Raw genomic sequence first — 22,984 nt, forward strand, 5'->3', positions numbered from 1 at the left:
TTCTTCACTGCTGAATCTTTCGACTTCGATATACATCCTACCGACAAAATTTATAATTTAACTGTGTAAGATGGCATAACATATCCTAAATTGTTTCATATTGTCTGATCAAATGAATGGATGAGTTTTTAATTGCTCTACTCAACTGTTTTAAGATAGAATTGGCAGATATGCTGGAAAATATGGTCATGGACATATCTCAGGTAGCTTGACTCAGTACTAGGGAATCCTGGGAATTGTACTTTATTGTGGAACCAAAGCTCTCTGTCAGAGAAGGCTAACTATCTCACAAGAATTCCCTAGAACCAAGCCAGGGCAGTTAAAGTAGTTTCAAATTGGATTATTTCTGCAGTGTGTTTTGGACCAGGGTCTCTGGTGCACCTAATGGGGATTAAACTCCATTAAACTCAGTGGCACATACATCTGAGTAAATATGCTTAGGATGTACTATTTATACAAAAATGCCTGACTAGATTCAACTCAAGCTTTCTTTTCCTTTAGGATAGTACCAAAGAACTACCAACATGCCCTATCTTTGGTGTTTGCTGTGAAGAAGATCAATGAAAATCCCAGGATTTTACCTAACATCTCTCTGGGTTTTCACATCTATGACAGCCACTTTCATCCCAAAATGACTTATCAGAACACCTTAAATCTTCTCTTTAGTCAGAACAGGACTGTTCTGAACTACAATTGTGATGGCCAAAAAAATCCAGTAACTGTCATTGGAGGGCACGATTTTGAAACATCTTTGCACATAGCCACTATATTAAGTCTCTACAAGATCCCACAGGTAAGATGACATACCTTGGTCTGTTTTTATTTCCCCGGGACAGATTTGTGTTTTGTGACACTTGTACTTCCTGAAGTACTGTTCCTATTTGAGTATGTTAGAAAGGATTACTATTGGTTTATGTTATGCAAAATGTATTCCAAAGATCCATCTTGTATCAGTCTCTCTCTGGGATTATTATATAAATCAGTGTTTCAATACCTTTATGGTCAAGCAATGTATATAACATAAAACATGGACACAAATGTGTACTTTTGGGCAAAACATAAGCGAATAGAATGATTAATCATGTCCCATTATTGTCCCCTAAACATTGGAAATTGCAGGCTAGCCTCTTGTTCAGTTGTTATGAGATCATAAACCAGAATTACAATCTTGTAACTTTGTGGATTCATGTTCACAGTCATGAATGGCCAAACGTGACCATCAAAATCTATCTTGTAAACCAGTCTCCCAAATGAAGAATTTCCACTACAGAGTAGGGCATTGGGAAATGACTTCTGCAGTTGTTTCCCAGTCATACAGCCCATTGAAACAAGTAGTTCCAGCAGGACCTTGAGGGGGTCTCTCCAGATACCTGTCTCAATGCACCCTGCAACCTGGAGATCACTGAAAATGTCATTTCTCAGCACCACAAAAATCCTTTGATTGGGATGCTATCTGTCCTACAGGATAGGTTTTTTGGGGTGGCATCATCTGACAGAGCTACATTATTGTAGATAACAACTGGTGATGTGGAATCAGGACCACAGGCTTACTTAAGCATCCTTCTTAGTCTACTATGTCATGTAAACAGGGAATACTTTGTATTTTTTCCTATACCATGCATCTTTCATAGAACCATAGGACCATAGCATTGGAAGAGACCACAAGGACCATCCAGTCCAACCTCATTCTGCCTTGCTGAATGACACAATCAAAGCATTTCTGCCACATGTCCATGAGAGAAAATAGTTGATTTCTGTGGGATGCAGACATTGAGATGGGTACTGAAGTAAGGGTCTATAATGTGATGAGGTGTTTGGAGAAAGAAGTGTGTGAGACGCACATATCTGAGTAAAGGCACATAGAATTGGCCCTTATGATAGATTGGTTCCACTTTTAATAAGTGCATAGACTGACCTCATGTATAAGTGGAGAGAAGGTTTGAGAGCCAAAATTAAGGATTTTGATATGATCTGTGGATAAGTTGAGGACAAGATGTAGAGACATGTAACAAAGGACATAAAGGATGAAGCAAAGAAAAACAATGCCAAAAAAGTTACACAATTCTGACAGGCATCACTGTTTGTGCTCTCCCTAAAGGCTTGATGGATGAGGAGGAAACCATGGTACATGGTGACTATGTAATGGGGGGGGGGGGGTGATCCGATGCAGATGGGGCTAAGGCTTATATAGGAGTATATACAGTAATCTCTACCTCAGTTATATGTTGTTGTTTTTTCTTAGATCACATACTGTTTGTCAGTTCCAGATGTATATGGGAAAAGCCAGGTGTCTTTATACCAGATGGCCCCTATGGAAGACTATCAGTACAAAGGAATTATAAAGCTTCTCCTGCATTTCCAGTGGAAATGGGTTGGGGTTATTACAATGGATGATGACAAAGGAGAAATGTTTACCAAGACCATCACACATCTTCTTTCTGAGAATGGCATCTGTAGTGATTTCATTTTAAAAATGCCAATTTCAGGTGACATCGGTCACATCTTTGATTTGTTTCCTGATCTAGAGAATCTGGCAGATTTTCTCAGCAGGACAAAGGTCAATGTGTCTGTTGTACATGCTAACTCTCAAACCATGTTATGCTTCCAGACAATGTTAAATCTGCTAAAATACAATAATAAAACACTGAATTTATGGATTATGACAGCTGATTGGGATTTCTCATCAGAGATACTTCACAGACCTCTAGATCCACAAGTCTTTCATGGTGCCTTATCCTTTGCAATTTTATCCAGTGATGTCCAGAACTTCCAAACTTTCCTTCAGACTCTGAACCCCTACTCAGATATGGATGGTTTCATCAAGATTTTCTGGGAGCAGGCATTTGACTGTACAATTTCAGATACAGATACAGATACAGATGTGAAGAGTAAAAGATGCACAGGGAAAGAGAAGCTGGAGGACCTCCCTGGGCCTTTTTTTGAAATGAGCATGACTGGACAAAGTTACAACATCTACAATGCTGTCTATGCTGTGGCATATGCTCTGCATGCAATGTATACATCCAGAATTAAATACAGAGAAATGGTGGTTAGAAACAGACTGAACATTGCTAAATCACAACATTTTCAGGTAATGCCTCAGAAAGAATTCAAAATAAATATTACTATTACTACTACTACTACAATAAACTTCGCATATTGCATAATAGTGAAGTGAACTAAGGCACAGAGAAATTTATTTTCCTCTATTTGGTATGGTCTAAAACAGTGGTTCTCAAACAGTGGGGTGGGACCCACGGGGATGCTACAGCTCTTCAAGTGGCAGAGGTGAGATTTGGAGGCTCTGATCCTTCTTCTTCCTCTTTCCAAACATTTTTATGTGTAAAATTTACACAAGTCTTGAGTTAAATATTGGATTTACTTAAATCATACTTAAATCATACTAATTTAAAGGATGACAATTCCTTATAAAATATTAACATACGATTTTTTTACGAATGAATGAAAATACGCACACTAAACAAAATATTTTTATTCATATACTACATAAAGTGGGGAAGCACAATGTCCTCATGTTGATGTAAAAAGAGTCACCAAGGTAAAATGTTTGAGAACTACTTGAGCATCAAAATTCCCTGGGCAGGAGAAGCAACACCTGATGGCAACGGCAAAGCAAACACTATAAAACCATGGAGCTTATCACTTTACTCACTTAAAACAGGGCTTGGATGTTTTAAAGGCAATCCCTGCCTCCTATTGCATTTTTGGGTTCGTAGTTTAGGAAGGGGCATTTAGAATATTCAGCCAGAGAGCTCATAAGCCTCACTGAACTACAAACCCCAAAAATGGAACAGGAGACAGGGACTGCACTTAAAATGACCTACCTTTGTTCCCATTCAGTGCTGAGGCATGCGATTTTGCTCCAACTGCAGAGCTTTCCAGCGGAGCAAAATGGCACACCTCAGCACTGAATGGGAAAGGCCTGGTGATAGAATGGGGCCAGCATGAGGACAGTGCGGTGTGTAGTAAAATGTGTTCTCCCTCAGCTGCACACATCTTTTACCTGTGCCCAGAACACTAACAAAAGTGTGTGCAATAAGGTCCTTAGTTAAGAATATAGTTAAATATATATTTAATTTAGTTAAGTATATATTTTCACATACAGACACTTAACTCAGGGACTCTACAGACTGCCCCAATAGAGCAGAGTCCCACCGCCCCTTTCAGTGCCAGATCGGGGCCATGGCAACCTCATGCTGCGGGCCCAATCCAGCACTTTGCTGGCTCTAAAAGAAACAGCAAAATGCTGCTCTTTTTAGAGCCAGCAAAAAGCCATCCTGCCACCATGGCAGCACTTTCCAGCACTCCTTTGGCATGCATCATCTGAACGCGATGCCAAAGGAGTGCCGTGATGCTGCTCACTGGGCAGGCAAGCGGGTGCAGCATGATGCCAGCATGGGAGCGGGGGGCATCGAGACAGACGTAGTCCAAATGCCACACGCCTACGCTGCCCTACACTGGTGCTTCAAGTCGGTCTGTTTTGCCTCTAAGTAGCTCATCTAGAACTGAAGACAGTGAGAGCAAGTACTGCTGTTTTTCTAGGTAGGATTTGCAGACCCCCCCAGTAAGTGGGAGTAACTCAACTCCATTACTCCTCTCCACCAAAAGTTGTTTTGGTGGTGTCTGTCATCAATACTGAACTGGATGAGGGCAAATCATCTTAATCCAGACAAGATGGAAGTGGTCCTGGTGAGTCAAAAGACAGATCAGGGAATGGCAATTCCGCCTGTGCCGGATGGGGTTACGATCTTCTTGAAAATGCAGGTTTGCAGCTTGAGTGTGCTCAAATCGGAGCCTATTTCATTTCTTGTTTCATTATGTCTGTTTTCACCTGTTTCAGATTTCTCACATTCCTTGTTCCTATAGTATGTGTTGTGCAGCTTTGGACCTTCCTTTCACATTCAGCATTTCAACAGCTGAACGTCCTTTCAGCTTGAGTCCAGTTGCGTCATTAGCCACAGCAATACACATAGCTGTCCTCTGCTGTACCTCAGTACAACATTGTTGAATGCCATCTGACCTGATGGTTTCATGATCTGGCACATTCTTTTCTCCCTTGTCAATGCTGGCTCATGTTCTTTCATCTTAGCTCCACAGCTACTTGAGGACCATCTCATTTAACAACAGTGCTGGAGACAAAGTCTCATTAGATGACAAGAGTGATCTGGCAGTTGGATTTGATATCATTAACTGGATTATCTTCCCAAACCGATCCTTTGCAAGAGTGAAAGTTGGAAGGATGGATTTTAAAGAGCCAGCAGAAAAGATGTTCTCTATTGATGAAACAATCATTACATGGCCCAGTGGCTTTAATCAGGTAGCACTTGAATAGAATTTCTTCTTCTAGAACATGGCCACATAGCCCAAAAAACCCACAAAAAACTATGGATGCCAGCCATGAAAGCCTTCGACTTCACAGAATTTCTATGGTTCTAATGTAAGCAGGAACCATAGAAATCTACCAGAATCATAACTTAATGTAAGATTCTTTTTTTTTTCCTTTTTTTTTATTTGGGGCGGGGGGGGGGTTCTGTGACAATCTGGGAATCTTCCCTCCCCTCCACTGATAATGTAGTGGTTTTAGCTAATTTTTCAGGATCTAATAAAATAACTGTTTCTGTCTAGGAACAGCTTTTTGGGTCTTCATCCCTATACTGTAAAGTCATTATAATGAAATGCAAAATTATATATTTGCAGGCTTAGATGTATGCTTACCCTGTTAGAATTCACTATCTGAGTGTGCTTCCACACCACAGAAATGAAGCAGTTTGACACCACTTAAATTGCCATGACTCAATGCTATGTAATTCTCGGATTTGTAGTTTTATGTAATATTTAGCCTTCCCTTTCAGAGACCTCTGGTGCCAATATCCCAGGATGTTATAACATTGACATATGGAACTTAAAGTGGTGTCAAACTGTTTTATTTATGCAGTGTGACAGCAGCCCGGATGTACACTGTGGAAATAATGCAGTTGAAGTGCTGTAATTCCATCATATGGAATCCTCGAATTTGTATTTTTACAAGGTCTTTAGCCTTCTCTGCCAAAGTACTGTCTGCCTCACAAAACTACTAATCCCAGAATTATGTAGGATGGCCATGGCAGTTAAAGTTGTGTCAAACTTCATAGTCTTTTAACGTGTGTGTGTGTGTGTGTGTGTGTGTGTGTATTATTTTAACTGTTTCAAATTGTTATTGTAATTATTTTTTAAATGTTTTTATTTCTCAGCTGCCTTGGGTCCCTTCTGGGAGAAAGATGGCATACAAATGAAATGAAATGAAAAAATAAATAAATAAAACCATATTTTTCCCTCCTTTCTCATGGGTAGGTTGTTCCCCTCGCCTTGTGTAATGACTATTGTCATCCAGGTTACCACACACAAAGGAAGAAAGATGGGCCATTTTGCTGCTATGAATGTGTTCCATGTCCAGAGGGCAAGATTTCAAGGCAGAAGGGTAAGAGACCTCATATTCTTCAACTTGTTGAGTGCGCTCTCTCTCTCTCTCTCTCTCGCTCTCTCTCTCTCTCTCTCTCTCTATATATATATATATATATATATATATATATATATAATATATATAATTTCCAATGGAGTTTATCACACGTGACGCTTCCATCACCCAAATGTTATCAAATGGGGTGCAAGTGTCACCAGTGTGAACATGCCGCAGGTACTTCTAAAGTGGAACGGAAACTTTATCGCCATGGAAGCAGCTCTTTTTTAATTAACGGATTAATCCGTTAATAATAAGAAAAGTGCTTCCATGGTGATAACTCTTCCATTTCACTTTAGAAGCCCCAAGCATGATCATACTGGTGATGCTTCAACCCCATTTTGATGACGTTTGGGCGATGGAAGCGCAACGTTTGGAGCTCCGTGTGATAAACCCCTTTTATCAAACATTACTAATGATTCTGTATGATGTGGTATAGGAGGGGGTCAATGGGAGGTGACACCATGATTTACCGCAGCAAAAAAACTATATTAGTATTATTATTATTATTATTAAATGATGCCAACCCTAATGACACCACTAAATAGAGGGCCACTTTTATAGAAGTCCTTACACACATAAGCTCCATAGCTCCTTCAAGAAAGCTCCTCTGTAAAATTGGAGGATTCTCCAGAACATAAGTGTATAGATAAGGAAGGTGTGGGCAACTATCCAGTGTTAAAGTGTTTAATGCTCCTTCAGTTTACCGTGGAGGATCACATGAACTCACCCTATTATTATTATTATTATTATTATTATTATTATTATTATTATTATTATTACTTTTTAATTTTAATATTGTAGAGGTTATGGGGGAAATGTTGCCATGTTTTCCCCTCTCCTGGGCTATTTTAAAAAGGACTCTCTTGGAACACTCCCAAGAGTGTTTTGGGGTCATTATGAGTAAAAAAAACAACAACCATGAGGTAGAGTCACTTTGTGGGAGCCTAAATGATATTAGGGCCAACTTGGGGTCCACAGGCTGTATTTTTCCATCTCTTGGATATGAGGTTTCCTAAACAGAAAATGAGGTTCCTTGATCTGAATGGAAGCTGCTTCTTTAAGGCAACATTACCATGTGATACCACTCCATTTGTTTCATTTGTCAGTGCAATTTAAAAATGGGAGAGCTTGAAGGGAAGGAATGAACTGTGCCTGAAAGATTCTTCAACATTAGATAGAGGTGTATGTAGAGAGAAAGAAAGGAGCAGGGTACAAAAGTTATGAAAATGGTGCATTCAAATATTTCAATAAATACTATATGATTCAGTGTTGCAACTTCACTAACTTCTCTCTGTTGGCCTCAACATGATGCTCTTAAGAGGTGCTCTTATGGCAGTCTCCAAGAAACTGACTCAGACTGTGTCTGCACAGTCCAGAATACTCCAGGATCAGCCTTGAGTATTCTGGCCCCAAAGCAGCTCTGAATTCCCCCTGTTACTTGGGCACTCTAGAGTGAAGCCGAGCAGCTATTTGCACATGTGTTTCACTATGCTGCTTGCCTTTGCCACAGCCAGCATGAATCGCTTCCTCTGAGGCTGAAAATGAAGTATCCAGTATCAATCACATGGCTGGGCTCCTTGTTCTGACCTCAGAATGAGCGGCTCCATGCCAGTGGAGGCGGGTGGCACAGCTATGTGTGAAAAGCCACCCAGTTCACTCTGGAACACTCTGGATTTTCTGAGAAGATCCAGAGTAAAAGGTGAGATTTTAAAAATCTATTTTAGGGGTGGTATAATATGAGTTCTGTGCCGAACTGGCCATACGTCGTCAGGACAGCTCACACCAGAATCAAAGATTGAGCCCTGTGTTATCTGCACTGATTACTGTGGGGCAAGGGGGGGGAATGTGTTATTTGGCTTGTGCAGACACAGACTAAAATGTTTACATTTAAATATTTAAAGATATGGCTCATTGTTTGAATTGTCCAGAAGATCAATATCCTAATAAAATCAGAATTGAATGCCTTGCCAAGTCTCTCAACTTCCTGTCTTATGATGAACCTTTGGGCATTGCTTTGGCTGTTTCAGCTCTCACTCTCTCGGCAACCACACTTTTGATGCTTGGGATCTTAATAAAGCATGGCAACACTCCCATTGCCAAAGCCAACAACAGGAACCTTACCTACTCTCTACTCATCTCCCTTCTGTTCTGCCTCCTCTGCTCATTTCTATTCATTGGCCGACCACAGATAGTGACTTGCCATCTGCGACAAACAGCTTTTGGTATCACCTTCTCATTAGCCATTTCTTGTATCCTGGCCAAAACCATCACAGTGATTCTGGCTTTCATGGCCACTAAGCCAGGATCAAAAATGAGAAAATGGATGGGGAAAAGATTTACAAATTCAGTTGTTATCTGTTGTTCATTAATTCAAGCAAGTATTTGCATAGTACAGCTCTGTGCCTATCCTCCATTTCCACATTTGGACATGCATTCTGTACCTGAAGAAATTGTGATGCAGTGCAATGAAACCAAAATACTTTACTATATTTTGGGATACATGGGACTTTTGGCTCTTGTCAGCTTCATCATGGCTTTCTTTGCTCGGAAGTTGCCAGACACTTTTAATGAAGCCAAATTTATCACTTTCAGCATGTTGGTTTTTTGCAGTGTTTGGGTTTCATTTGTTCCTACCTATTTAAGTACCAAAGGCAAATATATGGTGGCTGTGGAGATCTTCTCCATATTAGCCTCTAGCTCCGGATTACTAGTTTGTATCTTTTCCCCCAAAATATATATCATTATTTTGAGGCCAGAACTGAATAGTAAAGAGCTGCTTATAAGACATAAAAAGCAAAAATGTAGCCCCACACTTTTTTAGAATCTTATTTTATACCTGTGCAGTTTATATGGTGTCACTTGATGAATATAGTGAGTTGATGATTGGGGTAATCTATTAATCAGATTATTTACTCAAATCAGTTTTAGGAGTTATATTGGGGGAAATGGCTACTCACCATCCACAACAATTCTCTATTAATCACACATGCATTGTTTGACAAAGATTACATAGATTCATGGCTTTATGCTGAGAGGTGTCCCTCATCCCCTTCAAACTCAGTTAATCATCTTTTTCTGGGAAACAGGGTGATGAATTGGCTTTGCTGGAAGCCTTCAAGAGGAGTCATTTACCTTTTAAATAGATTATAGGAATCCCACAGCATTACCTAACACTTTTTAATTGCTAGAAAAATGTCCATTTGGAAAGTTGAAGCACTTCTATTATTATTATTATTATTATTATTATTGATATATCAGTAGTCAAATCTCTGTTACTTTTTCCTAGATATCATCAATGTTAGATAGCCTTGGTAATTCAAAATCAAATTCCTTCACTTTCTGATCATATACATTCTTGTGGTTTAAAAAATCAGTTCCATGGACAGAATAACCATTTTGTATTACACCCACAAACACACACACACACTTTCTCTGAGGAATGTTAGAGATTTTCTAACTCGGGTCAAATTGACACAAAAAGGGAAATACTTTATGTCTTGGTCATAGCCAGATCAAAGCTTTTCATTATCCCTAAATTGTAGTCTTCAATATTTGGTAGTATACTGAGCCCTTGCTTTCCACTGGAGTTTTATGGAAGCCTTTTTTGGTTATAACAATTGATAACAAAAGGATAAAAGAGATGGGAGAACATACTAGAGAAAAAGTAGAATTAATAACCATGAAAATGTAATAAGCACAAAGGCCTCTACGATTAAGTAATAAAAGAGAAATTCAAGAAATTTATATAGTAAAAGGTGATTAATAATAATAATAATAATACTGTTTGTTTATAGCCCACTTTTCCAAGGAGATCAAAGCGGGTACTAAACAATGTACAATTTGCAACAGTATCTACATTATAAAATTTCAAACAAATACATCACATTTTTTAAAAACAAGATAAAAATTACAAACATTAAAAACCACAACAATAACTAGCTTAAAAGTGCTAGTGTAACGGGGAGAGAGCAGATATCACAACGCCTAGGGGAAAGCCTGTTGGAAGAGGTAGGTCTTCAGCTTCTTCCTGAACAGGTCAAGGGAGGTAACCAAGTGGAGCTCGCCATGAAGAGAGTTCCAAAGCTGCGGGGCAGAGTTGGAAAACGCCCTCTGTGCAGTCATGGTGTACTTCGTATCAGGAACTCTCAACAATTGCTTCCTGGCCGATCTGAGAGCGCGGGGCGGATTATATGGGGAGAGGCGGTCCTCCAAGTACCCTGGGCCCAAGCCATTTAGTACAAATAGTAAGGAAATTATTTTAATGTATAGAGAGCACTAATCAACAAATACAGCTAGTAATGTATGCATGTATGTTTATATTTTTGCTATGTATGTCTTACATATCATGTTTATTATAATGTTTGAAATTTTTTAAAAAATAGATTTAAATAAAAAACAAACCTTGATTTTGCCATTTAATGTAAGGGCCACTATTTTATTATGCTATTGTATTTAATGGGACTTGAGCATCCATGGATTTTGATATCCATGGGGGGGGGGGGGGGGTCCTGAAACCAAACCCCAGCAGATAACAAAGGTCCATTGTATATCAAAACTTGCCCTTATGAAACTTTGGGCCAGCAATAGTATTGATGGCACCTGCAAATGGTTTCCTTCATCTGAAAGGTGCCCTGTTTACCTTTCTTTCTGCACCTGATGCTGTATAGAGCACCTTGAGGAGTTGGTTGCTCACCCTGTAATTATCCTCAGTCACAATTATTCACTCTCCTGGTGACCACAAGACTAGTGTAGAAGTTTTAAATTGCTGATATAAAAATGTCTATATACATCTCAATGCAGGAGTGAGTGAATGTAAGTAACTAAGGCTATGCCATTTTGGGTATGTCTGTTTTTTCTTTCTGTATAAACAGTAGCTGTTAGAATAGTTCAGCATTACACTACAAAACCATTAAATACAGGGTGATTTAACTAGACTGGTGCCAAATGACAGAGACCAAGATTAAAACCGTTTCTAGGGAAGACACTTTTGCATTTTGGATAACAGGGCACTCCATGCTACAACATTTTTTCATGTTGTTGCTGCTGCTTCCTCCAAATGCCCTCCGGAAGAATCCTGTTATGTGCACAAGGTTTTACAGCCTCCAAGTAAAAGAACAATATTACCAGCCAGGTGATTTCATCATTGGAGGAATCACTTCTCAGCTCTTTTCTGTTTCTGATCATCTCCGTTTCAGTGAACACCCCAACAAGATTCTTGTTCATTTTATGTAAGAGCTATCTCCTCTCTCTCATTCTCTCTCTCTCTTCTTCTGTGTTTCGGACATGCATGCATACATTATGTTCTTTTTTGTAAGAAGCAGAAATAGAAACAATCAGAGGGCTCGTTTTTAGAGTGGCAAAAGCTGCCATTCTTACAGCGGCAGTGGCTTTCCTGGGTTTCTTTGATGCGTCTAAACACTGCACCAAAGAAATGGAGTGATGCCACCCACCATGTGCTCGGGCAGGCAGCATGATGCCAGCATCAGGACGGAGTTGGGGCATGCGGTATGTTGTTGCCACACCCCAACTCCACCCAGTTGCCATCGTTTCTTCTCGCTCTGCTTAGCCCCTAAGTTAAGCTGATCTAGAATCTTGTGCCATGTGTCCCTCTTTCTACAGGCTGTCTTATTTTAATGTGAATTTGAAGGCTTTCACAGCTGGCATCCATAGTTTTTGGTGCGTTTTTCAGGCTATGTGCTTGTGTTCTGGAAGAATTTATTTCTGAGGTTTCACCTGCCACCTTTCTCTGAAGATGCCACCACAAATGTAGATGAAACCTCAGGAGTAAATTCTTCCAGAATATGGCCACATAGTCTGAAAAGCCCACCAAAAACTATGTCTTATTTTTGTACCTTTCTTGTCTTCTCTGTATTCCTGTCTTCTCTGTATTCCTGTCCACATCTTTCCCTGCCTGCATGATTAAACTTATGTTGACAAATTCAGTAAAAGAAAAGTCTCCAAAATTATTTTAAAATCTGGCCACATTTTAAAGTCTGTGTAAAGAAAGGGAAAGGGGACATTGTAACTTCAGGTTTTGATATACTGAAAGAAAATCTTTTCTGTGTTATAAGAAAAGACAGTACATGTAATTGATTTAGTTTCGAGGGAACGAATAAACCATATTGAAATGAGTGGCTGTGATTTAGAATCTTGTCATATGAAATGAATGAAAAGCTCTGAAGTAAATACTCCTGCAGGACTGGTGGAGGGTAAGAGGGAGTTCATAGGAGATAGAATACACATCTTAAATATCACTTTATCTCTGGTTGTAGCACATTACCAAAAAACTATCAGCATATCCTCTCCTTGGCATTTGCTGTAAAAGAGATCAATGAGAATCCCAGTATCTTACCCAACATCACTTTGGGGTTCCACATCCATGACAGCCAATTTAATGCAAAAGCAACATACCAGAACACCATAAACCTTTTGTTTAGTCAAAAAAGGACCATCCTCAACTACAGGTGTGATGGCCAGAAGAGCCTGGTAGCTGTGCTTGGGGGAATGGACTCTGAAACCTCTGCCAATGTAGCCACAATTGTTGGCATTTACAAGATTCCACAGGTAAGAGACATATGGCTACATGGGACTGATGCTTTATAAACATGTGTTGTGAGGAAGGTATACATTAGACTATAAGTTTCTCAATTTCCAGCTGCAAAATATGGGGGAATGTGTATTCCAAATCTGGCCAAGAATCAGGGTCTCATAAAAATGGTGGGAAATTTTTAGCACTAGTAAGAGTAGGGAAGCCAGCATGATTTAGCAGTTTGAGTGGTTGGCTATGAATCCAAGAACTAGGTTTCAAATCCCCACTTGATCATGGAAACCCACTGTCTGACCTTGGGCAAAGCCAAATTTCTCAGCCTCAGAGGAAGACAATGCCAAACCCCCTCTGAACAAATCCTGTGGAGAAAACCCTGTGACAGCTTTGCTTTAGGGTTTCCATAAGTCAAAAATGACTTGAAGGCACACTACAACAAAACAGGAGTAAACTTTCACCACTACACACCACAGTGGCAATATGGGCAGTTTGCACAAGGGGAAAAGTGTAACAAATCCTTCAGAGACTCCACAAAGTATGAAGAATGTTTGCCCCCACACTTTTCCTTATAAGCGTTTCCTGTGCATCAGGAAACCCATTATTCTTCAGAAAAATCAATAGTAATGAATATTCTTTCCATACCTTATTTTGCTCCTCCACAAGAGGTACTTTGAGCCTGGTAACAGTGGGCCTTACAACTACAGTAGACATACATGGAATTTGAATGCCCCCATGGATAAAGCTGTTCCTTCAGAAACTTTATAATGGTGAACTTTTCAAATCTGCATTCAACTTGATATATGGTAGATTTCTCTGGCAAATCCTACTATGAAAGTCTGAATGATTGAAAACTCAGAGTTCACTGTTTATTCACTTCTATGCATATAATTCTTTACAATTTACTTTTGTGATGTATTGTGTATTGATTCATTAAGAGGGAAGTCCACAAGTCCTTCTCGCAAGCTTATATTTCAAGTGCACTAGAAGAAACAGTTTTACTTTTGCAACAGAAATTTGTATATACAGTGGGCCCTTGGTATCCGCTGGCGTTTGGTTCCAGGACTCCCCATGGATAACAAAATCTGTGGATGCTCAAGTCCCCTTAAATACAATAGCATAGTAAAATGGTGTCCCTTATATAGAATGGCAAAATCAAGGTTTGCTTTTGGGGATTTATATATAGTTGAAATATTTTCAAACCATGGATGATTGAATCCATGGATAAGGGATCCATGGATATGGAGGACCAACTGTACAGTTTGGCAGGCATAGTCTGCTCAGGGTCAAAGGCCAGGTTTATAGAGGCCCACAACCATGGGCCCATTCACACTATGCAATTCTATAGGATGGCATCATAGAGGTTAAATTGGAGTAATACTGCTATAATTGTGTAATATGAATGGGCCTCAAGAGTAATTTTCAGCCACACACACACACACACACACACACATACACATACGCCTTGATTTCCCAACAAATAGTAGCAATAGATATCTTCCAAATGTTCAGCTATCTATTGCTACTATTTGTTGGGAAATCAAGGCATATGTGTATGTGTGTGTGTGTGTGTGTGTGTGTGTGGTTCTGAGCTTTTTCAAGGTTGGTTAGAATTCACATATGATGGCTGAGATTTAATATAGCAATTAAACAAGTATTTCATTATCCAAATAATATAAAATTTATTTTATTTATTTATTTAGGTATTTATATCCCGCCCTTCAGCCCTAATGGCTCTCAGGGCGGCTTACAACATTATTTTTAATCAGACAGTTCCCTGCCCTCACGCTTACAATCTAAAAGACACGAAACAAAAGGAGAAGGGAATGATGGAGGGAAAGGGGATGAGGTCCAGTGGTTCTTCTCTCCCTCTAAGGCTTGGACCAAGGCAGATGGATTGGAGGGAGGGCTCTTCCTTCTTCCAGGCTAGCCCTGATGGAGCTGGACTTGCCTGGCGAACTCCCTCTCAGGCCGGCAGATGGCAGTTGTGGATATAACATGATATAAACACATTTCTTCTGTTTAGATCACATACTCTTTGTCTGCTCCAGATGTGAGTGGTGAAACTCAGGCCTCTTCCATATACCGGATGGTCCCCAATGAAAAACATCAATATACTGGAATGGTCAAACTTCTTCTCTACTTCAATTGGAAGTGGGTTGGGATCATTGCAATAAGTGATGATCAAGGAGAAAAGTTTGTGCAGACTTTGGAACACATGTTTTCCCAGAGTGGCATCTGTACACCCTACACAGAAAGAATGCCAACCCAAAAAAGCATTGCAGATGTGTTTAGCTTTGTAGACCTTTTTCAGAACATGATCGTGTTCCTGTCAAAGACAAACACAGATATATTTGTTGTCCATGCTGACTCGCATATGATGTTAGATTTACAGTGGGTGCTGTTTCAAATAGAACAAGATGCTGTGAGGTTTAAAGCCAACATATGGATTATGACAGCAGACTGGGACTTCTCATCTGCAACATTTCTCAAAGCGTTCAATATACAAATTTTCCATGGTGCCCTATCCTTTGCAATACACTCCACTGAGGTTCAAGGGTTCCAAGATTTCCTTCAGAATCTGAATCCTCAATCTGAAGAAGATGGTTTTGTCAGGATCTTCTGGGAACAGGCATTTGACTGTTTATTTCAAAATCTGGCGATAGGTGAAGAAAGCTGCACTGGAGAAGAGAAGCTAGACAGCCTTCCTGGGCCTTTTTTTGAAATGAGCATGACTAGTCAGAGCTATAGTATTTACAACTCTGTGTATGCTGTTGCACATGCTTTGCATGCCATGTATTCACCAAGAATCAAAAACAGAGTGATTGTGGATGGGGACAAGATGAAGCCTTCTAAACCACACATGCAGGTACTCATTGGGAAGAAAGGAGTGAGATATAGGTATAATGTAAACTAGGACTACAACTCTTTTTAAGTAGAAGCAATCATGTGATACATGAGTAAAATTAAAAAACAGAGTTGGGTATTATCTTTAGTAGGATCATTGCATTGCCTCAAAAGCTGTTTCAGTTCTTCAGAAGTCTTTTTCACTTTAGAACAATCTTCGTCAACAATTGAAGGAGAAAAGAAAGGAAGTTTTAAAAAATGACTACTGGACTAGGATGGAGGAATGGAATTGGGACTGGTGGGAATGACTTCTTTACTTTATTGGGGCTCAAGTAGCAAGGAAATCCCCATATCAGCAAAGTTGTAGGTAATACTGTTTGTCAGCTGCTCCAGGACCTGGAGCAATGGATGCAAGCTGTAGGAAAAGAGATTCCACCTCAACATTAGAAGGAACTTCCTGACAGTAAGGGCTGTTCGACAGTGGAACAAACTCCCTCGGAGTGTAGTGGAGTCTCTTTCTTTGGAAGTCTTTAAGCAGAGGCTGGATGGCCATCTGTTGGGGATGCTTTGATTGAGAGTTCCTGCATGGCAGGAGGTTGGATTGGATAGCCCTTGCGGTCTCTTCCAACTCTATGATTCTATGATTCTATAATACTGTAGCCTGAACAAAGTAAATTGAAACCACATTTGGACGAGTGGTTCAAGGGAGATGGAAGGCCCATGCAGAGCAGTACATTGTTATCTTCTTCTGGTGCCAGATCCTTGATGGTCATTTTCCATCTCAGCAGACAAAGAACTGGCAGGCACTGAACAATCTTCCCATTTTCGATTTTCTTTATGTCAGGAGCTTGTTTTGTATGAAAAACATGAGTTATCTCTGCCCATGACTTTTGTATTAACAGGCTTTTTTAAAAAAAAAAATCTAGCTTCACCCTTTTCTGAAGAGGATTTCATTTAACAACAGTGCTGGAGAAAAGGTGTCTTTGAATGAGGAAGGTGGATTGTCAGGTGGATTTGATATTGTGAACTGGCTTACTTTCCCAAACAAATCTTTTTTAAAAGTTAAAATAGGACGAATGGATCCTCAGTCACTGTCAGAAAGACCATTCTTCATTAATGAGACAATCATTACATGGCACCACAGATTTAACCAGGTAGGAATGTTACCCTGAAAATGAACAAATGGTGAACTAACATCAGAGGATACACAGAAAGTCTGCCTACTATAAATTAGGGATGGAAAGAATATTCCAAAATATTCAAAAATTACCCCAAAAAACATGTTTCCCAAGTGTCAAGAGTACCTGACAACGAAAAACCTGGACTTATGAGAATCTTCGCAATTGAGGACAAAATTTGTGCATGAGATTTTTGTGCAAAAAACAGTATCTTTTGCATATAATTATTTCTGTGGAGAAAAGGCTGTTTCTTGTACACAACAGGTCCCACACTACAATCGGTCTACTGAAAATCCCATGAGAAAAGCAGATGAGGAAAGAAGGATGAAAGCTGAAATTCATTAAATACAGAGTTTATCACTTGGCATTTTAAATCGGCACCAGCCTCCCATGCTGCAGCCAGGACAGGGATGGAGGCAGGGATTATCACACACTAAATCACCACTAAATCACCATGGAATCACCAGCTGCCATCAGCCCAGGTCTCAGCTGGGTCCAAGTGGTGCTCTGCCAAGTCAGAAAGCTTTCCAACTTCTAAAAAGTGTTGGCGGAGCATGTCTGGGACCCAACTGGGACCCAGGCTGATGGTGGCTGCAATTCCATAGTGATTTAGTGTGCGATAATCCCCGCCTCCATCCCACATCCTGGGTGCAGCCCAGGAGTCTGGAATCAATTTAAAGCACCAAGTGATAAGCTCCTTTATCTGTGTCTTGACATTCTGTTTTTGAGCAGGTTGTACCCCTTGCCTTGTGCAATGACCCATGCTACCCAGGTTACAGCAAACAAAGGATGGAAGGGAAGCCATTTTGCTGCTATATTTGTATTCCATGTCCAGAAGGGAAGATGTCAAACCAGAAAGGTAGGAAATAAAATAATATTGACAATATTATGACAATCAGGTATACAATCAAGTCAAATGGGACTTCTAATAACATTTTGCAGTGTATTCTCCTATTCAGAGCACCAGCTCTTTTCTCCAGACACCCCATCTAAACCACTACTTCACATTTCTGTCCCAAATTTTGATCCATTCTATGTTCAGTAGCTAATGGGCATTCTCAGGACGCATCTACACTGTAGAAATAATGCACTACTTTGTGTCCTATGGGATCTTGGGCTCTGTAGTTTTATAAGGTATTTAGCCTTCTCTGTGAAAGATTTCTGGTACCTCATAAAACTACAAATCACAGGATTTTGTAGGCTGGTGCCATGGCAGTTAAGGTGGTGTCAAATTGCATTCTTTCTACAGTGTAGGTGCACCCTCAGTCATCTTTGTTTCATTCTGATTGGACCCCCAGTGGTAATGCTTATATCGCCCTCTTCTTCTTCACAATGGCCCAATTTTTGTTCCAATCCTGGTGTCACACATTAATTACATTTGGCTTTAAGATAAGTGATATAATGGGACTCAGCAGATGAGCAGCTCCATCTTTACCCTTTAGGGAGCAAAAAGAAGCTGCCAAAACCCCGACTGTGTCACTTCTGGCCAGCGCAGTTTGGGTACTGCAGCATCCTCGCGCTTTCATGGCACCACCCATGTAGATGGGGCAAGCCATGATGGCAGCCTCCTTGCAGACTAGGGCTGCTGGGCATGTAAATGCCCAGCCTCATCTAGCCCTAGTTTGCCAGGAGGACACCGCTAATCGTCCATCTGTACTAGGCCAATATTACAGCTTTGTTTCACAGAATGAGAGATAGTATGGAAGAATGGTTTACTGAAAAACTTTTATGGAACATTTATTTAAAATGTTTTTAAATTGAAATGTTTTATGGAACATTTATTTTTTTAAAAGCGTTAATGTGAGGGTACCATGAAGTCATAATCCTTTTCCCATTCTCAAATCAGACCTAAGTCCATGATTCAGGAGAATTCATATTCATAAAGAATTTAAAATGTGGGCCTATGGCATCCTGATTTCATACTTAAAACAATTTATGCAATATCTTATGCTAACTTATGCTAACTTATGGAATCCTCTATCTATAGAAAACTATACAGCATCCTCCTAAGTCTTAGATCCTTATCACATGAGAAAAGAAAGCCAAAATGGAGTGGGAGAGTAGCAACTTTCTCCTTGCCTCTCTGCAGGATGTTGTAGCACTTCCATTTGCTTTTCAAGGGAGATGGTTATAAAAGTGTTTCTTTTGTTTCACTGGAAAAATCTGCTAGAGAAAAGGCACGTTTTTACAACCATCTCCCTCAGCAAGGAGAACAGAACTAGGACGTCATGAGAAGAGATACAGAAAAAGCTGCTCCCATTCCATTTCAGCTTTCTTTTTTGGTGCAATATGGCTTATAGTGTGCTTTCTGCTTGCTCAACAACAACTGTGAGGAGGCCCATGATTTGAACTGAAGATTTAGCATGATAAGAGACTTTAATCCTTTCATCCCCTGATGTGACCCTCTTCATAATCTCCTCCCACATAGTAATTAATGATATTTTTTTAAAAAACTGCTATTGACAATCTGAATGCTTAGTTCTATGTGCTTACATATGGGGATGGGGCTTATGAATATTCTTGGTTGAACCAAAAAAAATAGATATAGAGAGTTATATGACATATATGTAATGTACTTGATTGTTTGACACTGGTTTGTTTGTTTTTTAAAGATATGAATGACTGCATCAGTTGCCCAGAGGATCGGCATCCAAACATGGAAAGAAATGAATGCCTTCTCAAACATCTGAACTTTCTTTCTTATGATGAACCCTTGGGTGTCATGTTGGCTATTTTGGCGCTCTCTCTTGCAATGATCACAGCAATGGTTCTTGGAACCGTCACTAAATACCGGAACACCTCCATTGTTAAAGCTAACAACAGGAACCTCACCTACTCTCTGCTCATTTCCCTTCTTCTCTGCTTCCTTAGTGTTTTGCTCTTCATTGGTCAGCCACACATACTGACTTGTCATCTACAACAAGTAGCTTTTGGTATCACCTTCTCAGTGTCTGTTTCTTCCATCTTGGCAAAAACCACCACAGTGGTTCTGGCTTTCATGGTCATTAAGCCAGGATCTAAAGTGAAGAAATGGGTGGGGAAAAACCTTGCAAACTCTATTGTTCTTTGCTGCTCATTTATTCAGGTGTGCATTTGCATAGAATGGCTATGTATGGATCCTCCATTCCTGAATTTGGATGTGCATTCTCTACCTGAAGAAATCATAGTGGAATGTAATGTAGGATCAACCAATAATTTGTATTATATTTTGGGATACATGGGATTCCTTGCTTTTCTTAGTCTGAGTGTGAGTTTCGTTGCTCGAAAGCTCCCTGATACTTTTAATGAAGCCAAGTTTATCACTTTCAGCATGTTGTTGTTTTGTAGTGTGTGGGTGTCATTTATTCCAACTTACTTAAGCACTAAAGGGAAATATATGGTAGCTGTGGAAATTTTTTCCATCTTGGCTTCTGGTGCTGGATTGCTGGGTTGTATCTTCACACCTAAATGTTATATAATTCTGCTTAGGCCTGAACTGAACACTAAGGAGCAGCTAAGAAAAAGGAAAAGAATGTAAATAATGACCTGTAATAAAATATTAATATTTGTATGAAAATTACATGAGAATCCACAAGGGCTTCCACTCTGTCCATATTCTTGGAAAGCACTGTTTCAAGAAAGAAAATACAGAACTGAAATACAAAAACATGTAAATAAATCATTCTGGAATGTACTACTTCCATATGTACTCATTTCACAGTGAAATAAGGATGGGAGATCATTTCTAAAGGCACTAACAAATAGCATACACCTTCAAATTTTGTGATTCAATTATTAGTTTTAAACTGTGCACAGAACTGTTGAGAGGGAATGTATGCATCAATGTACACTTTGGGGGAAATACTGAAATAATATTAAAATAAAGATTTTTTTTTCATACATTAAGTGGGGAAAGTGCCGCCCATGGGCCACATGTGTCCTGACAGAGCTATTCTATGGTCTCCTAGGGTCCACAAAGTGCCTCTAAATGCACTATGGGTAGTATAAGGAACAATTCTGTCATCCCTCACCACCACCACCAGTTCTAAGACCAGAAGAATCCTTTATTGAAAGAGAAAGGGAATCAGTGTTTAACTTCAGGGTAACATGCTGTTGTATGAAAAACTTCTCCTGGGTCTAAAAATCTATCTGAAAATAGATTGATTCATCCATCTCCATACCGAAACTTAACAGTATCATGTTAATCATGTGGTTTGTCCCCAGTAAAAAAAAAGTGTTTGGACTACAGTTGGCCCTTTGCATCCGCAGATTCTGCAGCCATGGATTTAAACATCCACAGCTTGAAAATAGTCAATATTTTTAAAAATATTTTTAAAACAGATATGAATGACTTTCAAATGCTCAGAAGATCAACATCCCAACAAGAAAAGAAATTATTGCCTACCAAACTTCCTCTCTTATTACAGTCTCTTGGGCATCTTCCTGACTGCTCTAGCTCTGTCATTTTCTCTAGCTATAGCTTCCATATATGGAATCTTTATGAAGCATGACAGCACCCCCATTGCCAAAACTAACAATCAGGACCTGACCTACTGTCTGCTCATCTCTCTCCTGCTCTGTTTCCTCTGTTCCTTATTGTTCATTGGCCAGCCCCATGCAATGACCTGCCAACCATGACAAAGTGTTCTGAGAATCATCTTCTCAGTGGTAGTTTCTTCTGTCTTAGCAAAAACCATTACAGTAGTTCTGGCTTTTATGTTCACTATGCCAGTATTCATAGAATCATAGAGTTGGAAGAGACCACAGGGGCCATCCAGTCCAACCCCCTGCCATGCAGGAATTCTCAATCAAAGCCATCCAGCCTCTGCTTAAAGACCTCCAAAGAAGGAGACTCCACTACACTCCAAGGGAGTTTGTTCCACTGTCGAACAGCCCTAACTGTCAGGAAGTTCCTCCTAATGTTGAGGTGGAATATCTTTTCCTGTAGCTTGCAATCCATTGTTCTGGGTCTTAGTCTCTGGAGCAGCAGAAAACAAGCTTACTCCCTCCTCAGTATGACATCCCTTCAAGTATTTAAACAGGGCTATCATATCACTTCTTAGCCTTCTCTTTTCCAGGCTAAATATCCCCAGCTCCCTCAGGCATTCCTCATAGGGCAAGGTTTCCAGACCCTTCACCATTTTAGTCCTTTGGACACACTCCAGTTTCTCAATGTCCTTTTTGAATTGTGGTGCCCAGAATTGGACACAATATTCCAGGTGGGGCCTGACCAAAGCAGAATAGAGTGGCACTATTACATCTCTTGATCTAGACACTATACTTCTGTTGATGCAGCCTAAAATCGCATTGGCCTTGTTAGCTGCCGCATCGTACTGTTGACTCATGTTCAACTTGTGGTCTACTTGGACTCCTAGATCCTTTTCACATGTAATTTCATTCAGCCAGGTGTCCCCCATCCTATATCTGTGCATTTCATTTTTCCGCCCTAAGTGCAGTACCTTACATTTCTCCGTTTTGAATTTCAATTTGTTAGCTTTGGCCCAGCTTTCTAGTCTATTCAGGCCATTTTGAATTTTGATCCTTTCCTCTGGAGTATTAGCTATTCCTCCTAATTTGGTGTCATCTGCAAATGTGATAAGTATGCTCCCAATTCTGTCATTGAAGTCATTGATAAAGATGTTCAATAGCACTGGGCCCAGGGCAGAGCCCTGTGGGACCCCACTGGTCACTTCTCTCCAGGATGAAAAGGAGCCATTGTTGAGAACCCTTTGGGTTCGGCCAGTCAACCAGTTACAAATCCATGTAACAGTTACCATATCTGTTCAGGATTAAAATGTGGTTGGAGAAAAAAATTAACAACTTCTGCTGTTCATTTACTCAACCCAGTATTTGCATGGTGTGTTTATGGACTGATCCACCATTCCAAGATTTGGACTTGAACGCTCTCCCAGAAGAAAT

General features: G+C 39.9%; 2 protein-coding genes across 2 annotated transcripts; both read left to right on the plus strand.

Moving 5' to 3' along the window:
- The first annotated feature begins 631 nt into the window (after positions 1 to 631).
- LOC149304030 (vomeronasal type-2 receptor 26-like) lies at positions 632 to 9,341 on the plus strand. Its single transcript, XM_089480930.1, has 5 exons — positions 632 to 793; positions 2,243 to 3,091; positions 5,111 to 5,338; positions 6,352 to 6,478; positions 8,422 to 9,341. Exons 1-5 carry the CDS (start codon positions 632 to 634, stop codon positions 9,339 to 9,341), a joined length of 2,286 nt encoding a protein of 761 aa, XP_089337056.1.
- A 2,679-nt stretch (positions 9,342 to 12,020) lies between these two features.
- Positions 12,021 to 20,603, plus strand: LOC149304031 (vomeronasal type-2 receptor 26-like). The gene is made up of 6 exons (XM_089480931.1): positions 12,021 to 12,025; positions 12,793 to 13,084; positions 15,088 to 15,930; positions 16,835 to 17,062; positions 17,819 to 17,945; positions 19,699 to 20,603. Exons 1-6 carry the CDS (start codon positions 12,021 to 12,023, stop codon positions 20,601 to 20,603), a joined length of 2,400 nt encoding a protein of 799 aa, XP_089337057.1.
- The last annotated feature ends 2,381 nt before the right edge of the window (positions 20,604 to 22,984 follow it).

This window comes from Sceloporus occidentalis, unplaced genomic scaffold, assembly GCF_023333645.1.
Source record: "Sceloporus occidentalis isolate IW3139 unplaced genomic scaffold, rSceOcc1.0.p SCAF_14, whole genome shotgun sequence".
Taxonomy (NCBI): Eukaryota; Metazoa; Chordata; class Lepidosauria; order Squamata; family Phrynosomatidae; genus Sceloporus; species Sceloporus occidentalis.